The sequence below is a fragment of the Poecile atricapillus genome, chromosome 7 (genome assembly GCF_030490865.1).
Source record: "Poecile atricapillus isolate bPoeAtr1 chromosome 7, bPoeAtr1.hap1, whole genome shotgun sequence".
In the NCBI taxonomy this organism is placed as follows: Eukaryota; Metazoa; Chordata; class Aves; order Passeriformes; family Paridae; genus Poecile; species Poecile atricapillus.
Genome location: NC_081255.1, coordinates 4,157,291 through 4,183,334, shown reverse-complemented (window position 1 = coordinate 4,183,334; position 26,044 = coordinate 4,157,291). Strand labels below are relative to the sequence as shown.

The following is a 26,044-nucleotide window of genomic DNA, read 5'->3' as shown; positions in this document are numbered from 1 at the left end:
CAAATGGCATCTTGTTTTAAACTCTGCTGCTGCGCATCACTTGCTGGGACAGTTGTACCAGTCTTTGGATACAGTCTTTCCTGTGAGAGCAGTAACAGGTCGTGCTATTCTTTTGCCAACATCCAAACTGTAGTACCGATCTGAAAGGAAGAAAGGTCAGGATTAAATTCCAGAAACGACATCTAAAAATCACAAATTCAAGCCTGCATTTTAATGTCACTTAGGCCTAAATTACAGATTTTTCCATTCCATGTGCATATAGGGAGCTGAGAGGCTCCAACAGTAAATTTCTGTCCTCGGCTTTATTTTTCAGGTGTCCTTGGCTACAGTAAGTTTTACAGCACTGCTAATAATTAAATCTGTTCCAAGAGCAGGAAAGAATGTTCTTGTATTGTTAGAACACAGAAATAGTCACAAGAGTTTGGAAATCAAACAAGCTACATCCACCACAATCCTGCACTCACTACAGAAGTGGGAAATCCACGGTCCCTGAGTGTGAATGGGCCTGTGAGGCTGATTCCTCCAAGGTGAGGAATTGGATCTTACTGACAGGGACTTTAATAGCCTGTATTTGGGTATGGCTTGTTCTTACAGTTTGTTGGTTTTTGCTTTTTTTTTTAAATGCAGAAAATTCTGAGGAATGCTTAAATGGGATCCTGGTTTGGGGAATGAGTCTACCTAATCTAGGATCATAAATACTCTTTTTGAGCTAAGTCAAGTAGTTCATCTCTCTCACTTTTGTGTTTTCTCAGAAACGTAGTTCCATAGAAGCTATTGAAAAATTCGCTGTGTAGCTATTCAAAGACTTCAGTCTATCATTAACATAATCCTTAATTTAAGTGCAAGGTTTGTCACTTTACAAGGCTGAATTCCCTGGCAATGCCTTCCCCAGTTGGCTGCTTTGATCCTCTGTATTTCATTGCTGCACGTTGTCCTGTAATTACAGATTTCTAATAGAAACATCTCCTGATAATGGGCAACATTTTAGTTCTCAGGATTTCCTAGTAGTGCTGAAAGTAGTACCACAAGTGATAGCAGGAGCTTCTTTCTTCCCCACCCCTATGTCTTTTGAGATCCATAGTGATATGCTTTAGCTTTACTTACTGTAAGAGAAGGCATAGTAATCGTAGCCATCGGGCTTGTTCTGGTTGGGCACAGAGAGAGTTGAGTGGATAACTTTGGGGAGCCCTCTCCAGTATGTCGTCATTTGGACTTCCTTGCGCAGAGCTCCTGCAAGCAAAAAGAACCCTCTGTGAGGAGCTGTGGCACCGCTGCAGCTGTCACAGGGCTGTTGTCACCTACAGCCATTAAAACCTTCCAAACACAATGTTGTGTGAGAACCTACAGAGGTAAAAGCATCCATGTAAGAGAACCGTAATGCCCACGTTACCAGAGGGGTGGGGGTTGATCCTGACAGTGCGGATGATGGTTGGCATTTGCACAGCACGCTGGAAACGTCGCCGGATGACAAGTCTGGGAACAAAGGCTGGATATCTGATGGTGACACGAGCTCTTCTTTGACACTTCTTGGCTGGTTCTTGTCTGTACACGTACTGCTGCATGTTCCCATCTAAAACACCACATTCGTTTTGTTAGGTCAAAAAGAATAAACCCCTCCCTCTCCCCCAAAAACACACCCAACCATCAGCTTGATCAGGTATGAAAATATCATTACATTCATATTGCACACAGGAAATCAATAACAAATAACATTCTTGTGGTGGCAGTACAGCATTCATGTAAGATTAGGAAATTTCTTTAAAAGAGGAAATCAGAAATAGAGATGGAAATTTCCACACATACTTAAGAACTAGGAAGAATAAAGCCTTTCCTTCTCTAATTAACTTGAGACTAAAATAGCTTTACCACAAGATAAAACTTATTTCAGTGTTTAGCCACTACAGTGCTGGATTCCTGGATTCTCACCCTTACAGGTCTGGTTTAAAATGCACTAAAAGACCTCCAAGTACTAATACAAATTTTTTAAAGCTTCAGGCTGTTTTTGAGGACCTGGAACATGGGCATCATTTGTGTTTGTGTTTGAAAGAAACAGGTCTTGGGTCAAGAGAAATGGTGTTTTACTCCTGACTAAGGCAATTCAAGCACCTTTTGATGTTCCCTGAACTTCAGGAATACAAGACATACCTCTTTTGATAAAATAAACAGATTCTGGTCTGTTGTTGTATCTTGCCACAGGGAGGGTTGCTACTATTCTCCCACTTAACCCTGCAAATCCAGTTGCAAGAGGTTTGGGATAGCCTTTATCCATAACACCATTAGTGAAGCGCCAGTACAGGGGACCCTGAGCATTTAAGGAAAAGAAAATGAGTTTTAGAGGAAGTTAATTCCTGGTTATTGAACTGCAAAAAAAAAACATGATGAATAATCCATAAATAAGCACTAGCACTTTGATTACCACATCGTAAATCTGACTGGAATCACTCCTACATCCATCGCAAATTGGATAAATCTACTACAACTTCATTAAGTACCTCCTGCAGCCTTTTAACCTTTGAATAGGGATAGAGTATCTTAGAAGCTAGTTTTTAAGAGGGGTTACTGAACAAAGAGATGTTTTTCTAAATCTTAAATTTTCATAGATATAATAAGCAGCTTGAATTCTAGGACTGAGTGATTTCCTGGGAAATAACTACATAACAGCTTTAATGAGGTGTGGGCATTTCATTAGCATTTTATTTCAGGTTGGGAAACATACTAGGAATAAGTTTAGGCTATTTTTTTCCGCAATATCCAATCTAAACCTCCCCTGGTGCAACCTGAGGCCCTTTCCTCTCATCTTGTCCCTGTTCCCTGGGAGCAGAGCCCAACTCCCCTCATCTGCCTTCTCCTGCCAGGGAGTTGTAGAGAGTCAGAAAGTCCCCCCTAAGCCTCCTTTCCTCCAGAATGAGCCTCCCCAGCTGCTCCTCATCAGCCTCGCCCCATCCTGCCGGCCGGGGCCGCTCTCACCTTGATGAAGAAGGTTTTCCCATCGCAGTTACACCTGGAAAAGACAGAGTCGATGGGCGAGGGGATGCCCCAGCCGTCGCTGATCCGGCGGGGGTTGGTGGTCGGTGGGGTCCGGCCGTTCAGCAGCCAATAATAGTGACCTGGGGGGCGACAGGCGTGAGGGGTGCTGGGGGCAGTGCAGGGACATCACCGTCCTTCCTCGGGGACAGTGCGGGGACATCACCGTCCTGCCTCGGGGACAGTGCGGGGACATCACCGTCCTGCCTTGGGGACAGTGCGGGGACATCACCGTCCTTCCTCGGGGACGTGGCTGAGCCGGCCCCGTGAGGGGTCTGCCGGGGCGGGCTCTGGACTCGGGAGAGTTTCGTGAGGGGTGAGGGGCACCGGGGCGAGTGAGGGAGGAAAAAGAGGAGGAAGAGCGACGGGGCAGGTCAAGGAGGAGGTGAAGGTAAAGCATTGGGCCCGGGAAAGGTGAAGGAGGAGATCTGGTGCTTGGGGGAGAAGGAGGAGGGCTGGGACCAGGGCCGGAGCCAGAGCCGGGTAGGTGAAGGAGGAATGGGGCCATGCCGGGGCAGGTGGAGGATCTTCGGAGCACTCTCACCTCGGAAGACGGCCAGGGTGCCATTGGGCAGGGCCACCATGCCGTCTGCTGGCTTGCCGCTGCACAGATCCTTCTCCTCGTTCTTCCTCTCTGCAAAACACAGCCAGCTGCGTTTGTTTAAGGCTCCACAAGAACGGCCTTAGCTTTCCCCCTCGGCCCCGCCTGTGGGCTAGGGATTAATTCCTCGTCGGGGACGTGTTCTCGGAAAGTTCGGCTCTGGTGCTGTGGCCCCAGCAGTGCTGAGTGACCAGATGTGGGCGTCTTTGCTTATTGCCACCTAAGTACCTGTAATTCAGGAAAACACCTACAAACACCTCGTATGTTACATCCCTCATGGACTTGCTGCATGCTCTGGGATTTTATTGTTCCTTTAACTGCTTTAGCATTTTTTCTTCCCTCTTGTTATTTCTTTAAAAGGAAAAAAGAAAAGCATTTATGCTTTCTTTCAGTTATATATATATATGCAGTTAAATATAAAGGAAAGATGAATCTCTTTTAGACTGAAATTCAAATATTTTGCATCTAAACCCCTAATTTTTCCCGCCAAAATATATTTCAATATAGGATTGAAAAATTTCCCAAGAATCTGCTATGTCTGATTAAAATACAGAGAAGGCATGAAAAAGGCTGTGGCAAAAAGCACTGATGCAAGAGACTTCTTGTCTCTTTAATATGACATTTTTAGTAGGTGGCTACAAAACACCAGATTAGGTACCAGGAGGGAGGGTGGACATGCAGTCTGACTTCAAGCAATTTTTTCATGGGCTTTAGAAATTTGTCATCTACTTCCCTTGACTTTTTGTCTGTTTGCATCTTCTACAATAGCAAACAGGAGGAGGAGAAACAGCAAACAATTTTCAGTAGGACCAATTATTTTACTGAAAACAATTAATTTAGCTCATGTTCTAAACTGCCTGAAGGATTTGACTCCACAGCTGAGAACTGAGGTTCCCGTATTCAGGACACTGGCAGCTGTGGTGCTGTGGTTGTGGCTGCCTATAGGACACTGCCATGTTCCCTTGAGTTACTGATGCTTTCATACTTACTGGAATGCACTTACCTTGTGTTTCTCCAGGGAACATTGGCAGGTCCCCAACTTGTATTAAAGGTTTGTTTATCTCGGGCTCTTCTTTCACTGGCAGAGTTTCAGGTTCAGTTGGGTGAGCTTCTTCTCTGGCCTCAGTGACTTCCTGGAAATGTATTGTTGGCTTGGATGTCCCATTGGACACAAGATACATTTCTTCTATTGTGTCCTTTTTATCTCTTGTAGTAGTTTCTTCAGTAACTGTAGTTACCTCTTCTTTGTCAATACCAGGAGCCTTTTCAGTGACATCTTCTATTTCTTTTTCAGGTGTGGTGCCCATTTCTTTGATGATTGTTACCTCTTTTTTACCAGCTGTTGTCATCTCCACAATAACACAAGCAGCACCTGGGCTGTCTTTATGTGCTGCTGGCCCAGCCTGCTCAGTGTCTGTAGCTGTCTCTTTTTCATTTGGTGTTACAGCCTCACTGGGTTGAGGAGTTGAATCTTCTTTGATGGTTGTTACCAGCACAGTGGGACTGGAAAAGGGAGCTGTGGCTGCTGTTGTTGCAGTCTTGGTGTCTGTAGAAGTTGTTTCTGATTCAGCTGCTGCAGTGACAGGTTCCTTGGCCATAGGAGATGTGTCTGGAATGTCATCCATACCTTTAGGAGAATCTGGTTTAGCTGTTGTCACCATAGCTACCGTAACTGTGTCTTTCCCAGTTGCAGCTGTGAAAATGTCTTTAAGCAGAGTAGTTCTGTCTTTCTTGGGTGTTGTTGTCTCCTTGTTATCCACTGTGGCATCTGTAAGTATTGTGCCTGCCTCAGGTGTGGGGGAGTCCTTCCCAGCTGTTGTGGCTGCAGCATTGTCTGGAGAAGCAGTGGTATAGGCATCAAGTGCTGCAGGGCTGGTCGGAGAGTCAGAATCCTCTTCTTTAAGGGTGGTAGGAGAGTCTGGCTTGGTTGTAGTTTTTTCTGTGGTTGTTTCTTTGGATTTGGGGGTAGTGGGAGAGTTTGCCTTGGTTGTTGGCTCCTCTGGGGTAGTCGCCTCTGGTTTGGGTGTTGTTGGCTCCTCTGGGGTTGTTTCTTCAGGTTTTGGGGTGGTGGGAGAGTCTGCCTTGGTTGAAGGCTTTTCTGGGGTTGTCTCTTCAGCTTTGGGGGTTGTTGGCTCCTCTGGAGTTGTCTCTTCAGGGTTAGTGGTGGTGGGAGAGTCCGCTAAAGTCGCTGGCTCTTCAGGAGTTGTCTCCTCTGGTGTGGGGATGATCAGCTCCTTGGATGATGTCTCTTCTGGTTTAGGGGTTGTGGGCTCCTCTGGGGCTGTCTCCTCTGGTGTGGGGGTGGTCGGCTCCTCTGGGGTTGTCTCTTCGGGTTTAGGGGTTGTTGGTTCCTCTGGGGTTGTCTTCTCTGGTGTGGGGGTGGTTGTGGGCTCCTCTGGGGTTGTCTCCTCTGGTGTGGGGGTTGTGGGCTCCTCTGGGGTTGTCTCCTCTGGTGTGGGGGTGGTCGGCTCCTCTGGGGTAGTCTCCTCTGGTGTGGGGGTTGTGGGCTCCTCTGGGGTTGTCTCTTCGGGTTTAGGGGTTGTTGGTTCCTCTGGGGTTGTCTCCTCTGGTGTGGGGGTTGTGGGCTCCTCTGGGGTTGTCTCTTCGGGTTTAGGGGTTGTGGGCTCCTCTGGTGTGGGGGTGGTTGGCTCCTCTGGGGTTGTCTCTTCGGGTTTAGGGGTTGTGGGCTCCTCTGGGGTTGTCTCCTCTGGTGTGGGGGTTGTGGCCTCCTCTGGGGTTGTCTCTTCGGGTTTAGGGGTTGTTGGTTCCTCTGGGGTTGTCTCCTCTGGTGTGGGGGTTGTGGGCTCCTCTGGGGTTGTCTCTTCTGGTTTAGGGGTTGTGGGCTCCTCTGGGGTTGTCTCCTCTGGTGTGGGGGTTGTGGGCTCCTCTGGGGTTGTCTCCTCTGGTGGAGGGGTTGTCTCCTCTGGTGGAGGTGTGGTTGGCTCCTCTGGAGTTGTCTCCTCTGGTGTGGGGGTGGTCGGCTCCTCTGGGGTTGTCTCTTCTGGTTTAGGGGTTGTGGGCTCCTCTGGGGTTGTCTCCTCTGGTGTGGGGGTTGTGGGCTCCTCTGGGGTTGTCTCCTCTGGTGGAGGGGTTGTCTCCTCTGGTGGAGGTGTGGTTGGCTCCTCTGGAGTTGTCTCCTCTGGTGTGGGGGTGGTCGGCTCCTCTGGGGTTGTCTCCTCTGGTGTGGGGGTTGTTGGTTCCTCTGGGGTTGTCTCCTCTGGTGGAGGGGTTGTCTCCTCTGGTGGAGGGGTGGTTGGCTCCTCTGGGGTTGTCTCCTCTGGTGGAGGGGTTGTCTCCTCTGGTGGAGGGGTGGTTGGCTCCTCTGGGGTTGTCTCCTCTGGTGGAGGGGTTGTCTCCTCTGATGGAGGGGTTGTCTCCTCTGGAGTTGTCTCCTCTGGTGGAGGGGTTGTCTCCTCTGGTGGAGGTGTGGTTGGCTCCTCTGGGGTTGTCTCCTCTGGTGGCGGGGTGGTTGGCTCCTCTGGAGTTGTCTCCTCTGGTGGAGGGGTTGTCTCCTCTGGTGGAGGGGTTGTTTCCTCTGGTGGAGGGGTGGTCGGCTCCTCTGGAGTTGTTTCTTCTGGTGGAGGGGTTGTCTCCTCTGGTGGAGGGGTTGTCTCCTCTGGTGTGGGGGTGGTTGGCTCCTCTGGAGTTGTCTCCTCTGGTGGAGGGGTTGTCTCCTCTGGTGGTGGGGTGGTCGGCTCCTCTGGGGTTGTCTCCTCTGGTGGAGGGGTTGTCTCCTCTGGTGGAGGGGTTGTCTCCTCTGGTGTGGGGGTGGTTGGCTCCTCTGGAGTTGTCTCCTCTGGTGGCGGGGTGGTCGGCTCCTCTGGGGTTGTCTCCTCTGGTGGAGGGGTTGTCTCCTCTGGTGGAGGGGTGGTAGGCTCCTCTGGAGTTGTTTCCTCTGGTGGAGGGGTTGTCTCCTCTGGTGGAGGGGTTGTCTCCTCTGGTGGTGGGGTGGTTGGCTCCTCTGGAGTTGTTTCCTCTGGTGGAGGGGTTGTCTCCTCTGGTGGTGGGGTGGTTGGCTCCTCTGGAGTTGTTTCCTCTGGTGGAGGGGTTGTCTCCTCTGGTGGTGGGGTGGTTGGCTCCTCTGGGGTTGTCTCCTCTGGTGGAGCGGTGGTCGGCTCCTCTGGAGTTGTTTCCTCTGGTGGAGGGGTTGTCTCCTCTGGTGGAGGGGTTGTCTCCTCTGGTGGAGGGGTTGTCTCCTCTGGTGGAGGGGTGGTTGGCTCCTCTGGGGTTGTCTCCTCTGGTGGTGGGGTGGTTGGCTCCTCTGGAGTTGTCTCCTCTGGTGGAGGGGTTGTCTCCTCTGGTGGAGGGGTTGTCTCCTCTGGTGGAGGGGTTGTCTCCTCTGGTGGAGGGGTTGTCTCCTCTGGTGGAGGGGTTGTCTCCTCTGGTGGTGGGGTGGTTGGCTCCTCTGGAGTTGTTTCCTCTGGTGGTGGGGTTGTCTCCTCTGGTGGAGGGGTTGTCTCCTCTGGTGGAGGGGTGGTTGGCTCCTCTGGAGTTGTCTCCTCTGGTGGTGGGGTGGTCAGCTCCTCTGGGGTTGTCTCCTCTGGTGGAGGGGTTGTCTCCTCTGGTGGTGGGGTGGTTGGCTCCTCTGGAGTTGTTTCCTCTGGTGGTGGGGTTGTCTCCTCTGGTGGAGGGGTTGTCTCCTCTGGTGGAGGGGTTGTCTCCTCTGGTGGAGCGGTGGTTGGCTCCTCTGGAGTTGTTTCCTCTGGTGGAGGGGTTGTCTCCTCTGGTGGAGGGGTTGTCTCCTCTGGTGGAGGGGTTGTCTCCTCTGGTGGAGGTGTGGTCGGCTCCTCTGGGGTTGTCTCCTCTGGTGGAGGGGTGCTGGGAGGCTCAGAGTCAGTTGCTGGTTCCTCGGTGGTGTCAGGGGTTGGATCCTGTGTTGGGAGGTCTGTAGGGTCCACTTCAGTCAGTGGTTCCTCTGTGGCATCAGGGGTCACATCTTCTGCCACTTCTGGAGCGGGAGTGTCAGCTTCAGTGGCTGGTTCCTCTGTGGCGTCAGGGGTTGTCTCTGCAGGTTCTGTAGTTGGAGCAGGAGTGGTCAGTTGGATTTCAGGATCTAGAAAACGAACAGTAATTCAGTTCAGCCATTGGAATTGTCTTGCAGGTAGGCATTGCCTATAAGTGTATTATTAGCTATAGGTGCTTCCTTTGGAATAGGAAGACCTTTTTTAAATGGCCAAACTAACCTGGACCATGTGAAAGGAACCAGGGAGTCCCTTTTGTCCACATGGGACTTTGAAGCAGCTCAGCTCAGTTTTAGGTGATCCCTTTTGGCCAACTTGGCGCTTCCCCGTGTTCAGGGTTTAGTTTAATGCTTGTAGGTGAGGCTGTCTGGGGTTTCCAGCCGCTTTCATGGTAAGGAAGCCACGTAATGAAGTAGTCCTTCCAACAAAACACTTCCCTTCTCAGTCTGTTATTTTGATTTATTCCACTGCCCTACATTATAACTTAGCCTGCACCAACAACCTGGAGTTGGAGGAGAGAGGTAGGAAAGCAGGAGGAAAATAATTCCTGAACATAGAGCCCTGACTCCGTCTCCTGCTGTATTTTTATTCCTTGAATTATTTTCCTCATTGTGATGTATGGATTTAAGGCTCTCTTTACTTGTATTTATAGTTACATTGATTTGAGTAAAATTGTTGATATTCAGCAAAAAGAACAGTAAATGCTTCTGCATTTCAATGTCTCCCTAAGTATTCTCTCTCTGAGATTTTGGAGTTTAATTCTGCTTTCACAAATTTTGTGTGTTTAGTATGAGCAAAGTATTGCAGAATAGGTTTCACTCCCATCCCCTGTGTCTGAAATACCATAAGCCAGCTGGGATCCTATTAACGGTTATTTGAATTTCCTTAATTTTCTTTCATTTAATACATGATATTGTTATTGGGGTTTGGTTTGATTTGGTTTTGTTGGGTATTTTTTTGTAATAGGAAATTGGAACAGCAGAAAATAAGTACTCCAAATCTAAAACAAAAACAGGGGATAGGATTAAAATATTGACAGACTTGTAGTGTCTTTTCAATTGTGTTTCAAGTTCAAACTGGTTTCCTGAGTTATCACTTCAAATGCTGGAACACAGTACCAAAGAACAAATATTTTCCAGTCAGAATAAATAAATCATGTGTTCTCTGAAGCAGTATAAGGCCTGGCTTGATTAAAGCTAGAGGAGCCTGCTAGGACTTTTTCCTGTGCTGCCAGTTCACCACTGTCCCACCCTTCCTGTTCCAGCCACAGATGCTGTCCAAGACTGACTGACTGTACCCTGTTTTTGGAGGATGTGTGAGAAAATCCAATAGAGACAAGGGACACATCACCATTCTGCACTCTGTGCTGAGTGAACTCTCCAAAGTCCTGAGGGCTTGGTGAGGTAATCAGTTTATAAGCCAAGTGCTTCCAAGCTTGGTAACTGTCTGGTAATGTCTAGGATCAGCTTTCTATTTCCAGAGCAGGGATATGGTCTTTAATGTTCCTTCAGGTAACACCCATCCTGGTGCATCCATATACTTGCCTACCTTCCACAGCTTCTTCTGGTGACTCTTCATCTGTGGAGGACCTTTTAGATTTGTTATCTGGAGGAGTCTCTGGGGTTGGTTTTTCTGTGTGTGCTGAAAGAGAGAAGTGCTTTCATTAACAGGTCATTTTATCTTTATAGGTGCATGGTGTTAACTGTGTAAGAGTGATTACAAAATTTCAGTGACCATCTTCCATTTAAAACTAAGTTTCTTTAGGATTTTTTATACAATTATTTGTGTGGAAAAGAGCAAAAATACCCTTTGGATCCTGAAGTGTTTCATCACAGATGGGAGCAATATTTTTCCCAGAAGTTTGAGGTGAGGCATTATTAGCTGATGGCAATTTTGAGGGGGTAAAAGAGATGAATTCTGAGTGGAGCGCCACATTCTGAAATTTTGTCTTATTTTATTTCACTACAGATGGCTTTTCACTACTTGACTTTGACTACAGATAACTAACTCTAGTGGAAATAGGAGAGCTGTCATATTAGCCAAAAATTTATTTTGATAATCCCCTTGCAGTTCTTCAGATGTGATAATTCTACACAAGTGATTGTTTTGGAGATACATTTTAAAAGAAATGGTTTCCTTGAAGGAGACAGGTGCTACAAAGCAGGCATGGACCAAGGAAACAACATGGGTATTAAGCTAACTTCTTGTAGGCTGAGTTTTAGGAGAAATAGGAGGTTGCATTCACATTTTCGAGCTCTGAAGAGTGAAAGGAATTTCAGTTGCATCCAGTAAGAGCCAGATAATATTTTGTAATTTATTACTGATCAAATTGTACATTTGGAAATGAGCTACTAGCATAGCCTTGTAGAAGGAACTTGTTAGTTGTGAAGGAAATGTGATGGAGCTCAGGGAACTGTCCAAATAATTTTGGTCTAGCCAAAGTAGCTGGTAACTGGCAGAAGTGTGTGCAATCAGCTTTTTACAAAGGGAATGGGAGTTTTGTCTCCAAGGTGAGAGACACCATGGTGTCAAAAGATTTATTTTCACAGCAAGCTAGTGCTCAAAGCAGGGAAGGTTGGGTATTGCACTATTTCCTGAAACCTTTATTGAGGAAGAGAGAGAAATTGTTGTTGAAGATGAATGACTCCTTTGAAAGCCAGTTGTTGGGGAGGGGAATGTTTTGGCTATGTGTGTACATGTATTCAGGGAATAAAGAGCTTCTGGAGGACAGGGAAGATAACAGTGAGGTCTGGATATACATTGTACACTTGGCTTTACTGTACAGAAAAAAAATGTTCAGAGGATGCTGAAACAGCAAATTTATTCCAAGAGGTTGAACAGATTTCTCACATAGTAAAAATAATAAAATATATTCACACGTAGTATAAATAGTAAAATACTGAGTATAGTTGTTTGGGAGATTTCTACTGGATTTTTTGACAAAAATTGATAGCCAAGTTTAGTTCAATACAGAAGAAACTCTTTAAGACTAGGAACGGTTGATGAATTCTTCATTATATTTTAACTGAAGAAGTGAAATGGTTTAACAGTGTTTTGTGAGTGTTTGGGTGTGATAAACTCAGCAGAAAGAGGGAAATACTAAGCAGCCTCAAAAGCAGCAAATTCACCTCAAAATGTTTCCAAGACGCTTCTCTAGACATTCAGTCAATGAAACAGAATACAGATTCTGTTTCAGTCTAAATTACTGTGAAATTGTGTGGCAAAGCCAAGCCACTATCCCAGCTCTTGGGGACCACTTGGATGAAGAGAACCAAATGATTATTGTGACTTATGTTGTGTGTTAATGCTGCAGGCTTTGGGAATTGGCTGCCTTGGAGGTGGACTGCTCTGTGCATGCAGCAACCCCGTGCCAAGCCACATTTGTCAAGTGTGTTGGCAGAAATAAATTTAGGTCTGTAGGTACCAGAAAGTTTAAGGACATGATGAAATTATTGTTGTTTTTTAGAGTTCATTTGCTGGTGTCCTTAAAGCTACATGAGGGTGGGACTGCACGTCCAGATCTGTGCCTTTGTGCTCAGCTGAAACCCCAGCAGGCTCTGCAGAAAAGGACAGAACAAAAGAAGTGACTGCAGGTCAGTTTGAATCTTCCTTGGACTGAACTGCCAGCCTAAAGGTAAAATGTGTGTTTCCTTAAAGTTTTCTTGCTACAGTGTGAACATATAACATCCAGTTCCTCCCTTCTGCCTCACAGCATGGGCTTTTTGTGTTAGGCTTCTCTTCCCACACTGGATTTGAGATGGGGAGAATCTAGGATGTGCATGTCTAATATGCTGCCAGTGACTGTGGTGACCCCAAGCAAGTGAACTGGAGGTCCAGGTACTGCTATCCCAAGGCATGGAGTAGCCATTCCCCACTTTCAGATGGGTGGGGATTTTAAGGGAGTTGAACCTTCCATAAATTTGAACCTTCCACCTTGTTTTTATAAGATGAACTCAGCTTTTTACTGCAATTCATTTATTCATCTGGCTAGTGGAAATCACACCCTGGGGGTGCTGGTGACAGTGGCTGAATATGAGCGGCGTGGACCAGGGGCCGATGACCCTGGACTGTCCCAGCCCTGATGTGGCCACAGGCCCAGGGCAGTGGCTGTCCCCTGTGCTGGCACAGCTGAGGGACCTCAAATGCTGTGCCCAGTTCCAGGCCTTCATGACCAGACAGACCTCGAGGGGCTGGAGTGGGTCCAGGGAAGGGAACGAAGCTGGAGAAGGGGCTGGAGCCTCAGGAGCAGCTGAGGGAGCTGGGAAAGGGGCTCAGCCTGGAGAAAAGGAGGCTCAGGAGGGACCTTCTGGCTCTGCACAACTCCCTGACAGGAGGGGACAGCCGGGGGGGCTGAGGCTCTGCTCCCAGGAACATGGGATAGGACAAGAAGAAATGACCCCTAGGAGCACCACGGGAGGTTTAGGTTACCAGGCTGCCCAGGGCAGGGAGTCCCCATCCCAGATGGGATTTAGAATATGTTTGTATGTGGCACTTGGGGACATGTTTTAGTGGTGGCCTTGGCAGTGCTGGGGGAATGGTTGGATACAATGATCTCAAAAGATCTTTTCCAAACAAAACAATTCTGTTTCCTCACCTTCTCTCATTTAATTCTATTATTGATGTGCAGATCTTTTCCTTACATGTGGTATTCTGAGTAATGACTCTGATAGTTAGAGCGTGGCTAGTGCCAAAAGAGCCTAATGTAAAATACAACTTTACCCTCAGAATTCAAGTCTTGGTGGTGGCTTCCAGAATATCTACCTGTATGCTTCCATAAAGCGTTCACACTTGAGAAGTTGGCCAATTTGTTAGTGAAATTACGTTTTGTTATTTTTGTTGTTTTCCTTTGTCCAGTTTTTACCAAAGCCCACACAGTTTTGTTTATAGTAAAGCAAAGCACCTCTGTTTAAATATGTCTTAGAAAAACAGTGATGGAGAAATGTCTTACCCTCTTTACAGTACTTGGCGTAGTCTGGGCAGCATTTGCCATATCGGTCGCAGTCAGCATCGCAGTCACACTCCCTTCCCCTCTCGAAGGATTCAAAGCAGCGTCCCTCGCAGGAGGCGGCTGCAGACACAGAGCAGTACAGTCAGGCTTTGGGCCAGCTCATGTGGAACGCTGGGACCTCTCTACAGTGAAGTCGTTTGCTCGAGCTGGTGCCAAGGGCAGCTCCATAAAAAGCAGGTGCTTATGCTGGTCTGATACAGGATTTGTGTGTAACTGGGGTTTGGATCAGGCGGTACTGCCAGAACAGCACTGTGCCTTGGAAGCGAATCGAGACCATTGGATTGGCAGTGCAATAAAACATGACCACCGCGTTCACTTTAGCCAGGTCCCACCGTAGGAGGCTTATGCTTCCTCAACCGCAGACCAGTGATCTCAAGAGTGATATTTAAATTCTGGGCTGGGTTTGTAGGAAGGTGTTCACCAGGGTATCCCTTTGCAACAAGAATGATGTGTCTGCCGAAGCATTTCTGAAAAATAATTGGCCTAATTGGGTCATAACCAAATGTACCTGGTGTGTCCAGGCAAACACTGCAACCTAATTGTGTGAACAAGTTGACCAAGTTACCCCAAGAGACCAGTTTGGAGCTGTCTAGTAAAGTTCTTAAATTATTAGTACCAAAGGACTATATACCATGTTTTAACATGATTAATAACCACATGATTTTAATATTTCATGTTTGGTTAACTTCTGAAACATCACTGACCAAACTGCTATTTAATTTCAAATAATGACCATATTGTGTTAGAAGGAGTGTGCAGTTATTACAGATTTCAGAAAAAGCACTTTCTTTATGTACATCTCTATTGAAGTCATTGTCTCTATGGCACACAAGGCATACAATCATGTTTTACAGTTAAATCACTGACTGGAAAAATAAGGATTACTGTATAGGCAGATTCTGAGCATCTTTGGATTAGTGTAGGTGTGAAATCAGTGTTGGTGCCAGCAGATCCATCCCACATGCACAGGTGAGAATTATTTTTATTATCTTAGGGAAATTTTTATTCATAAATAATGTCTGCCATTTCTGCCATTTAGTCAGTGTTGATTCCACAACAACTGGACAACAGTTCTTAGCCAGACCGCCTGCATCCTTTCCGGATAGCACCTACTGTGCTTGCCTGGATTCACTGATTAGAGCAGAACAGAGAAGACCTCTGTTCCTCTAGCCATAAACTTTTAGTTAAATGTTGTGTAGAAGCCGGAATACCTTTAGAATCTGACCCACAATGAATAAATAGCCTACATAATTAAAATGCCTCACTCTGCATCTTCAGCTGTGAAGTGCTGATGTCCCTCCACAAAGCAAAATGAGGATGGGGAAGACTGAAGGGCAAGTGTCCCAGTGTCTGCTTCAAGGCAGCAGAACTGGAATTTTAGGGAATGCTAGGTCTGCATTTTGAGCAACACTCAGTGGTGTTGCTGGTTCTGAGAAGTATTTGTTACTCCTCTAACCCTACTGGAACCACAGTGTACTGTAACAAACCATTGTAATCCAAATCACTGACATTTCTGACACTGGTGATCCCCAAGAAAATGCTTTTAATGCTCAGTGAAGCAGTTTGAAAAACCTATGTTTATTTACATTGTATAGTTTTGCCTATAATTAAAGCATAAATACTCATCCAACCACCTTTTCCAGCAGACTCTGGGCATGGTTCTGATCCAGAGTCAATTTTTGCCCATGGAAGGACACCCTGGCTTTGGATTAGACCTCATAGTATCCACACTTCCTAAATTTGAGTTGGAATATGTCAGAATTTCTTTCTGCAAAACCCTGAATTGGCTTTTACCGCTTTTTTTCTTTGTATAAGAGACAGACACATACAGTACAAATTCACTAAGGAGTAGAAAACAAACAGTAAACTGTTTTTTCCCATCTTGCCTAGTTCTGCTTTTGTAGAAAGCAAAATTCTTTGCTTGGCAATAACCTGTGGATATGCAATTTTCTTTGGATTGCAAGAGGTTATTCTGAGTATCTGAGGGGATCAACAGTACGAGTATGAGAGGGAACAACGACACAGCAAACCAACAGACATTTAAGCATTCAGAGAGGAGACACTGGTGTGGAAGGGAGCTGGGAGGGGAATTTTGAGGAGAGAAACTGGCTGTGTTTGGGAACTTACCCACTGTGCAGACTTTCCTGAAGTCAGGGCAGCACTCCATGTAGCGGTGACAGTTAAAATCACACTGGCAGTCATGCTCTCTAGAATACCCTGCCCCACATCTCCCTGTACAGCTTGATTCATCTAAAATCACACAACACTGGTGTAAGCGTTGCCACATCACAACTGTCCTTAAGGAAATGCTGAATGGAAAAGGAGTAAAGTTTCTCTCTTTTCCTAAATAATGTGGTTTCTTCACTCAGTACTCCAGAAGCTGAGGGCCTGTTGTGACCCCTCCTCAAAGGTGTGGGGAGCAGAGGTTTGCTCTGAGCCAGCCTGAAGACCAGCAGCAGCACATGTTCAAGTTAGAGAGGTCTACCACTGAGCTAACTTAACCTGTTTCTTCTGAAATGTAAGGCATCCTTGAAGATTGCTTCTGTAGAATGACCACTGGCATCCAAATTAGCCCCTTAGACAGTGTATCAGCTTTGCTGGCTAATTCTCCAATTTGATTCACTCTCTGTATGGTAATAGGTGTGCATCTGCACCCCCATACCTGACAGACCCCATAGGTGTCTGATTTTTACTATTGGTAATGCTATTCCAAATAACCCATCTAATCAGATTACTTGCAAACTGGAAAGCACTGTCATAATAAACACAGGTCCCTGAAGCCATTTGTATTGGGAGTTTCAAAATCTGCCTATTCCCTACACTATATTTTTTCCCCCTGATGTCGGGGAAGAAATTGGTATCAGCTCTAAGGTTAAGACCAGTTGGCATCTAGCCCTGCTACTCCTATGAAGTAGAGTTTGTCCATTAGAAGATTACTTACTAGCAGACTAATAGAAAAGCTTATCATACAATGGCTTTACTGGCAGATTTCTGGGAAATGTTTGATAATAGGAAATAGTGCAGGTAACAGATGGTAAAGCAAGACATCAGGAGGTGTCTTGCTTTATCCCGTGATCATTCCAGCTTGGCAGTGCCTTGCTACGTTCTGCTGCCAAATCAGAGATTCACACTGCAACCCTCCCCTTTCTCTGTGAAATCCTTGCTAACACAACCAGCTAACAGCTTCTTCTGGAAATGAAACATGCAGGACCACAAGTGAAGCGTCCCTAAATACAAACAAAGAAGCTGAACAATCAGCAAGCTCAAACAGATAATCAGCTGAAACATTGAGGAATGACAAGGAAATAACATGTAACACAACACCAAAGACAATTTCTAACAGTGCACACTCCACGTGTGTGAGTCTGAAGGAAGAGCATGGGATAACAAATATTATATCTATTACATATAATGTGATTTTCAGCCTGTATTTTTAATGCTCGTTACTACTTTGTTACAAATAGAAAAGCAGAACCAAGGAATAACTGGAGACATTAATGGACTTGAGGTACTGGGCTATTAACAAAGCAGTTCAAAAGATGGACATCTTTTTTTATGGCTATACGCCGAATATATTGAATCCTTCTTCCGTTATGGGAAGAAAATAAGTCCAGTAGTTATACAGTTAATTTATAGTAGTCCAATACTTATACCTCTTCATTTGTTTCTTTTAAATTTATGACTTGTAAGTTACGGAGTTACTCATAAGGAAAATTCCTGAATGGTCCTGGTTGCTGTTGGCAAAAGTCTTGATTTTTGCTGAAACTGGTGGGAAGGCATCAGTTATCAAGGGGTCAGCATAAGGTCACGTCTGGCATGGGTTGTGCCCTGAGGAGCTGCTCAGATACAGGACATTGTCCCTTCTGCTATCAAGTAGTAATAAATCATTTTCTACCAGCAAGTAAGACCCAGTGTTATTCCCCTGGAAATCTGGGAGCTACCAGTGAACTGTAACAGCACAGCATTTGCCAAGTAGCATGTTCTGCTTCACCATGACTGTGTTACTTTAGTTAGGAATCAGTTATAGAGCTTGGAATATCATTAGACAAATAATTCTGCAAATTTGCCTCAGTGGTGTGATAATGGTGCATTTAATGGGAAGGCACTTAGCAAGGTAGAGACATTCCTTTCTCTGAACTTATTGAAATATTTCTAGCCAACCTTCATGGATATTCTCATTTTAGATCAAACTACAAATCACTAGGGCTAAATATGTCAGTATAGGGGCAAGAGGCTCTGTAGACTGTCTACAGAAAAACACATTTTGCATTACATTTATATTTTTATATTATTCCTAAAAAAATGAAGACCATACTACACTAAAATTTCTTTATGAAAATATTCAGTGATGGTAAAACAGGAATCATATTTTCTGTCTGAATAAAGTTCTAGAATTTAGTATTTTATGAAGATGCATTTGAAATATTCATGTGTATCAGACACACTCCTAGACACCCTCCCTTCAGCTTTGTGTGTTACAGTACCTTGAGAAGACACTTCTGGAATCAAGGACAGTGAAAGGACCACCAGGGATAAGCAAAGTATGTTCCATATGATCATTACTTTCAGGTACGACATCATTCCTAAAAATAAATAATCTCACGTCACTATCTGCAATTCACTTCATAATTTTAAAAATGCAGAACATATCTTTATATATAAGACCAGTTTGATAAAAACATAGAATAAATAATAAAACTGTCAAGGAAAAATTGCTAATTTATAATTACTCCATAAATTCCCTCTTGATCATTAGTCAATTAGCTATTAAATTCTGTAATAAGACTATAGAAATTCATTATCAACAAATAATAGAAATAAATTGTTGCAGAATTCTATTACAAGACTACAGTCACAGTCATCTTCTAACATGGGTACACTTCAGCACAACAATGTTTAAAGTTATAATACTGATAAATGAAAATCTATAATAAAACCAAATATTGACAGAATATGAGTTATTCAGCAACATAATTTTATAAATCATAAGCTATTGAAATATGTAAAATGGAAAAAATAGGCTAAAAATAAATCTTCCTTCAAAAGGAAAACTTTGAGTTTTCTGTCCCAGTTCCTTGTTTTCCTATTGAGGAAGAGCTCTGGCTAGAGACAGGTGTAGCACTTACCTAGCAGAGAATGTGTCTGCTCCCAGGGCTGTTGCAAAGTCCTTTTATATTGCTTTGGAACTGTGCTGGGGTCAGGTAATTAGGCAGCTTGCTAAACACACCATCAATGACAGCTCATGACAGCAAACTTTCCACAGGGCTTGGAAGAGGGCCTGGATGACTAGACTAACACAACATCTGGAAAATACTCCCATTAAGAAAAGCGATTACAGAAAAAACTAAATAGGGACTTACTAGTCAAAACACATTTTGATTAGTGAGAGAAATGAACAAATTGTCCTCAATGCAGCTGGAAGGCATTAGAGTATTGCAGAGCAATAGAAAATCATCACAGGCAAATGCTGAGTGTATTTTCTTTCCTGTCAAATGGATCTTAGGTGACAGTAGCCTGAAATTACACTGTTTTATCTGCTACTGATGGTGTATCTTCTCCAAAAAGCTGTAAGAGCTAATTCATACAGACATAAGTAATTTACCACTTGCACTGAGTATTTTGTACTTTCCCCTGAACTGAATGGAAACACTGCCAAGGCATTGGCTAGAAATCAAAGAGTTGAGTCAAATCTCAAAGTTATTGAACATACGATATGTAAGACATCAAAAATGAATGAAAGAGCCCTTAATTGTTTTAATGGTCTTTGTGTTCATTGGTTCCAGATTCAGGATAGTGGAAATGGTCATTCGTAACTCTCAGAGCTAAAGAAGGTTTTAACTGTAACTTTTATAGACCTGACTCTTGGCGTTTGTGGGGGATTTTTTATTCAGAAATTATCCTAAAAGCCAGGGAACTTTAATACTTCTCCTTTATGATATTACTTGAGTCCCAAAGTAGTTCTGTTAACACAAAATAATAAATCTGGTATAGTACACATTGATCCCAGTTGAGGAAAGGACTTCAAATGAAAAGGAGACTCTTTATGGAAAATAATGCAGAACAGGAGTGGGTTTAAACATTTTAAACATAAAGTTTCCCTCACTTGGTTCATTGACTGTGCAGCTTTAGTATTTTTATGTTAGAATTTCTAATTTCTGTATTATCACAATAGAGATATTTTCATTCAGTCTTTCTGCATTGTGTGCAGATGGAATAAGTGTTTTACTTGAATTAAATGGAGTAGCTATTACTCTACTTTGTGGAAAAGGGGAGACTGTGTTTTTATGGAGTTTATTCAAGGACATACAAAAAGAAAGGTATATTACATGTCTTATAATAAGAGTTTCAGGGCTGTTTTTAGAGGACTATAAGCTTGATAAAGAAACCCTGGCTTGGGTAGAATGGTGCCTGTCTATGATTATTTGAAGCCTGGGGAAGAAGTACTTCTTAGAGTAACCAGAAAGGATCAACATGATGAGAAGTTTCCTAGAAAAGTACTGAAACCTTTCTAACTTAATTAATTTATAATTTCATCAAGCAAAATATGTAAGACTAAATTAATGAGTATATCCTTACTTTGAGATCCATGATATGGAGGAGATTTGTTGTCTTTTCCATCAATTCACAGCTGGTGCAGCGGTGAGTCCCAGTTAATACTGGCTGGCTACCTGAGGTGAATATGTGCATGTGTGTGTGTGTGTGTGTGTATGACTCAATAAAAAGAAACAAAGACCAAAATTATTATCATTTTCATGTTAACATGCCAGGGTTCAACTGAGTCATACAATTAAGTACATACACACTTGAAATATGAGTAGTCATGACTGGCTGCTACATTGTGTTATGGATGTTCCTTTTGGTAGGATTCTATTGTTTCATTTCTCTTCTGAATTGAAGTTTTGGATTGTTACAGATCACATGGGGTTGCAAAGCTTGAGTGAAAAGAATTTCGTAAGTGGATCAAAAGGCTGTGAAGAGCACTAAAGACAGTAGTGTCTCTGTGGCATGGCATCCATTGAGATGGGTGGTCAGACAACACTCAGGTGGGGGCTGACCAGCTTTTGCTGGTCTTCCCTTTGTTTTTAGGCATGGATTTTGAAATCCTGATTTAAATTATTTTTATGGATTCTTATAGGTGGCAAGAAAAGCACTCAGGGCACATATGATGGGCAGAGTGTGCTCCTGCTGCTGTGCCCAGGTTGGAATGCCAGGGAAAAGGGCCTGGAGAGGATCAGGGGAGAGAGAGCTCCATCCCAAACACAGATAAAACTAGGGAAAGTACAAAATGTTCCATTTCCTTCTTTTGATTTCAGCTGCCTTTAAGGAAACAAGACTCATTTCATTCCTGATAAGTAAATAAGGATACATGGCTTCACCAGCATTTTGTCTTAAAGCAGCACATGTGACCTAATAATGTGGTTAGGCCTGCTCTGACAGAAGCCTTACTGCTTTTTCAGTTCCATCATTGATCCTCTTTGTAAACCCATCAGGATCCTCAAAATATCCTGTGATTTTCAGATGAACACTAAGTTACCTTGGGTGCTCTTGATGCCTTAAGTTTTAGCTTTCATATTTTTCCTAGGTGTGTCGTTTTGAACTTCATATTAAGTATTAGTGAGCTCTCTCCAGAGTAGGTAGACAAAACAACTTCTCTTCTAGCTTGATATCAAGGACAGATGTTACAAGTTTCAGGCCCAAAAGCATAAACAACGGTGGACTGAAGAGAGAAAACAAGAAGGACGGGGCTTCATAACCTGAAGCAGTGATTGGACAATTAACACTGATACACAGATGGACCAAAACTTATAAAAATGTGAGACCTCGTGACCAGTCATTCATTTTGTGATCATTTTTAGGTTCATCTTGGGTGTAGCCCCGGCCAGGGTCTTGTACAGCCCAAGGTGTATCCTTTAAGGCCTTTCAATAAATACCTACATTATTCTTACCTCTGTCTAGCCTCTGTTCTAGGTCAGCCTTCTCAAGGCATCACTCTGAGTCCCTGTAAAGACTCAAGAAGAGCTGCTGGGGAATCCCAGCAGAAGTGATACACACAAACTGAGCTGAGCAAGAGGAAAGGGAAAAGGTACTTGGAGTAGTGTTGGCTTGTTAAATATTCACTAATTGGTGAACCCTTATTTCACGTAAAAGGAATCACAGAAGAAATGTAATTGCAAGTTAAATGAGAATGCTGGAGGTCTCACTGAAGTTACTAAGAAAAATTATCAAGAATCACAGAAGAATTTTGGTCTCGCAGGAAGGACTTTCAGGGTTGGGGTCTTGGGGGGGGGGCAAGGAAGGCAATGGTGTAGAGGAGATAGAAGCCTTCATGTGGTAAGGTCATGGGATTACAGTTCCAGGACAACTGATCAAAGGTACTTTTTGTCTTGCCTTCCAGTCTGTCACTTTCTTCTGTGCACAACTGACTACTTATCATTGGCATTTCATCTAACTAAAAAAAAATTTTAAAAAATAAGTAATTTGAAAGAACAGCTCTGGCTTTCAAGACAAAGGACAAAGGACCCTAGCTTTTCCGTAGTACTGCAATGAATTCTGCTGCACCAAGGCTCAAAATGCTCACATACACCATCCAGCTGATGCAAATATAGATTTATTGTATTTCCAATTCTGAAAAAGGTGAGAAAAAAATTTTAAAAGTAAGAAGTGGAGAGGAAAAGATGACTTAGATATTACATTTGTTCTCACAAAAATCTCAGGTAAGCCCATAATGATAGGTGGAAGATGGATAGAATCTGCAGGTTTGTGTTATTTTTATAGTACTACCAATATCAGCAGCAGAGATCTTTTTATTCCAGAAAGGGCTTTAAACTCAGTATAGGTGTAGACATTATGGAACATCTTGAAGAGCACAAAAAGGAAAAGCAGATTTGCTGGCTGATTACATCTATGGATGTAATGGACTTCTCTGGAGCCTTGGCCATAAGAACATCACTTTAAAGCTGTCATAATATTTCTCAGTGGGTCCTCACAAGTTTCTCTAAAATAATTTTAAAGGTTTTTATCCCAAAGCTAGAACATGGGTTTATTTCAGCTAGGCTGGAATCTCATTTTATGTGGAATCTGTGCTCTGATTCATACAACAGGACAGACTTCATGGCAGAAAATTACTGAGAAAAATCTTTTGGGGAATGTCTGTCAGAACAGGACCTCATTAAATAAAAAATATTTAACTTCTTTTTCCCTACAGGAGTTATTCTTCTCTGAACCTGGGCCTAGTGAAATGGTTATAGATTTGAATACAGATTGCTAATAAAAGTGAGTACTGTTTCATAAAAAATGTCTCATAAAATTAAATATATTTCATATTGTTTGTTCTTTTTTTTATTCATATAGTGTATTGACTAATTCTACTGAATCATATCTGTGAGAAAACAAAATATCTAACTATAGGAAGAAAAAAGTCAAGCACCATTTGATTAACATGAGGAATGGTCCAGGATAAGAAGAATGAAGAAAATTAACATGAGAAAGGAAAAATCTAGGAGAGCAAGAAGTTATATATGTTGTCTGTAATGTAAGAAATTATGTTTAGCATTTAAACCAGAATTCTCAGTTCAACAGTAGGACCTGAATTAGCAGTGGCTCCTGGAAATCTTGGGAATGAAAGATGCAGACAATTCTTTCAGTTTAGTTTATGTCATTACCCCTTCAGGACAGATAGTAGAGACTCCCAGAAACAGTCACCATTTTTCATATGGCTGATAAATAACACCCTCAGTTTGGCAAAGAACAGTGAAAAGGTGTCAGATGGGGTTTTTCAAACTTGGTATGAAGTAATTTTCATGTAACATGAAGAATTATCTTAGACATCACACTCAAGCTACTATAAATAAATCTTTTAACACATTTTCAAGCTTTCACTTCTTATGTACTCATGCAAAAGTAATCTGTTTGAATGTGTATATGCAAAGGGGGAAATCTTCCTTGATCAGCATAATTTTAGAAGAGTGATGAGTGGATTTTAATGTAAACAGCTCTGAGATGTGTTTTTTTGGCTTTTTTTTTGGGGGGGGGGACTTTTCTGCTGTTCCTTGACTTCAGAGTGAGAACTGAATAGTAACTTCTTATGTACATTCAACAGGAAGCTCTCAAAGGTACCTCTCCTGGGACTATTGAATGCTGTATATTAATGGTAGTGGAGAAAGCTTTGGTTAAAGCTGCCAGAGGCTTGTGGAACCTGCTTTCTTTCTTACTGAAAACATTGTTTTACAGGAATGTGAATTATTTCTGTGAAATGTTCAGTACTTCTGTCTATTCAGATTCTGTTGTTTAAAAGACACCTACAGTGAACAAGGGTTGCCTGGGTGTTTGGCAGAGTGAATTGTCTCAGCACTTCAAATCCCCTTTTCTTTGGCAGAGGTAAAGGTATTTAAAACACGAGAAAATGTTCATTTCCCTTTCATTTTCAGTGACCTTTGAAATTGTTGTATTCTCTTTTAAATGCTTTCAACATGAACTCTGCCTCTAAAAGATTAGTTTTCTTCTCAGACCTCTTGCAAGAGTTGCACAAGCGCAGCATGATTGCAGCAGCTCCAAGCAGGGCACTGAGGCTCAGCAGCTCTGAGTTTGTACTTCAAATGTAACAGGAATTTTCTGTCTACACATGAAATGATGGCAAATATGTAAATTATTCAGCAAGGCTGTGTTATATCAGTTGTACAGTGCTGATCTGAAGCAGGAGTGATCTGCTGCAAAGGCAAAATTATTGACCTTAACTGATGAGTGAGAATAAAATTTAAAAAACCCCAAGCTGTAGTTGTTTTCCAGATATCTTTCTGATCTATCAGGAAATTTCTAGGCATTGGCTTCTCTTTGCCTATAATTAAATCTGGGGTTAGAGTTATTGGGTTTTAGAAATCTAAAACTGAAAGCCCATGTAATTACCTGTTTCTCAAGGGCACCAGCATGGTGGTAGGAGCTCCCTTCTAGCAGGGAGTGCCTTACCTTTCCTAAATAGTTCTTCTTCACAGCATTGACTGCCAGCAGTCACAGCTATTGGGGCTGGGGGTGTGAACTAGTCCCCATGTCCTTCCTGAGGGGTGACTATGCTGGAGACTTGGGTCAAGGTCAAGCTCTAGAAATATGAGTCTCTGTGGATTTTAAAATCCCAAGGAGTTAAAAGAGCAGCTTTTCTGTTTAAATGATTCATCCACCTTCTAGACTTCAAATTAAATTTATGTTTTGAATTAAAGTTAGATTATAAATCAGTGATTCATCTTTGTGGTGTCCAGTTTTAGGGAGGTGCCTGGCACGGCCCTGCTGCTCTCATTTACTGTAGGGATTTATTGATATACTGATACTACTAAGAATTTATTTGGGCTCACAGTCAGGGCTTCTGGTGTTGGAGTTCTGGCACTGAAGGTTAAAAGAAGGGCTGAGGGCTGACCAAGGTCTTACCTTCTGCATTATCATAGGAATTATCTCCACAGTAAAACTCAGTTTAGGATCTTGTCCTGGTTTAGGGCAAATCTAGGAGAAAACCTCTGAATGGGGTCCCGCCAGAAAGCAAATTTATGTGGCCCCTCCCCCAACTTTTCCACAGAGAAAAGTGGAAAAAACTGTTTATTTAACAGAAATTGAATAACATTAAACAATAAAACCTCTTGGTGTTGGAGGAGATGGCAAATCTAGAGAAGTCCTTGTCATGGGGTGTAGCTCAGCTCGCTCAGTCTCATATCAGTCCCTCCGGTGCTGGAAAGTGCCGAGGCCCAGGCCCCGTTGGGCCACAGGCCTGAGCTCCCGGGGTTTGTCTGGGGCTTCAGTCCACAGCAGGTTTGAACAGATCCAAGAAAAAGGATAAAAACAGTCCGGGGAACTTCTCTGCCTCAGCTTGCTAAAAACTAACGAAAAGCAAAGCTCTGTCCCACTGTCTGTCCTTGCTGCAGACAGCACAGTCCAGAGCAGCATGTGGGGCAGTGAGTGCAGTTTCTGAAAACAAACTGCACGCTGCTTCTTCCCCACTTCACTCTTGGGACCAGTCTTAAGGGTGCAGAACTTAATATCCAGCATAAACAGAACAGACAACTGGGGATACAAGCATAATAAAGTCACCCCATGACAGGTCTTCATGATACTAACATTTATGGCTAGCATTCAGTATATGTTTAGTAATAGCATTTCAGTGTATTTCATTAAAGTTCAATTTATATATTTCAGTTTTGGTCTAAATTTTCAGAGATTTGTGTGTTTCAGTTGCTTCACATGTTACTGTAAGGATTGGCCTTATTGTTGAGGTTAGCCTAAGGATGTGGGTTGGAGTCTATATTTAGGCTTCTACAGCCCAAAAAATATCAGCAGACATGACCCACAACCATTTTACTTTTATAGATGGACTAATCTCTGCCTATAAGGAAGACTGGATTTAACAATTCATTACATCAATATATACATTATCAGGGGATAGAAGAGATAGGATTAGAGTTAGGAGAAATC

At 43.5% G+C, this 26,044-nt stretch overlaps 1 protein-coding gene across 1 annotated transcript; it reads right to left on the bottom strand.

The window, feature by feature from the left end:
- Window positions 1-2: 2 nt before the first annotated feature.
- PRG4 (proteoglycan 4) lies at window positions 3-18,788 on the bottom strand. The gene is made up of 15 exons (XM_058843307.1): window positions 18,721-18,788; window positions 18,079-18,177; window positions 15,722-15,844; window positions 13,535-13,654; window positions 10,135-10,227; window positions 8,408-8,678; window positions 7,718-8,143; window positions 7,178-7,579; window positions 4,629-6,919; window positions 3,569-3,658; window positions 2,968-3,107; window positions 2,146-2,302; window positions 1,391-1,570; window positions 1,105-1,230; window positions 3-140 (listed from the first exon to the last, which is right to left on the bottom strand). The coding sequence occupies exons 2-15, from the start codon at window positions 18,173-18,175 to the stop codon at window positions 37-39; spliced, it is 4,620 nt and encodes a 1,539-aa protein (XP_058699290.1). The 5' UTR covers window positions 18,176-18,177; window positions 18,721-18,788; the 3' UTR covers window positions 3-36.
- Between the last annotated feature and the right edge of the window lie 7,256 nt (window positions 18,789-26,044).

Bases quoted from the DNA above. Each gene is read 5' to 3' on its own strand.
- PRG4 (XM_058843307.1), bottom strand. From the start codon at position 18,175: ATGATGTCGTACCTGAAAGTAATGATCATATGGAACATACTTTGCTTA. The intron at 10,228-13,534 runs GTAAGACATTTC...TCTCTCTTTCAG, and splicing joins CGCCAAGTACTGTAAAGAGG to CACACACAGAAAAACCAACC. The intron at 2,303-2,967 runs GTGAGAGCGGCC...TTAAATGCTCAG, and splicing joins GGAAAACCTTCTTCATCAAG to GGTCCCCTGTACTGGCGCTT.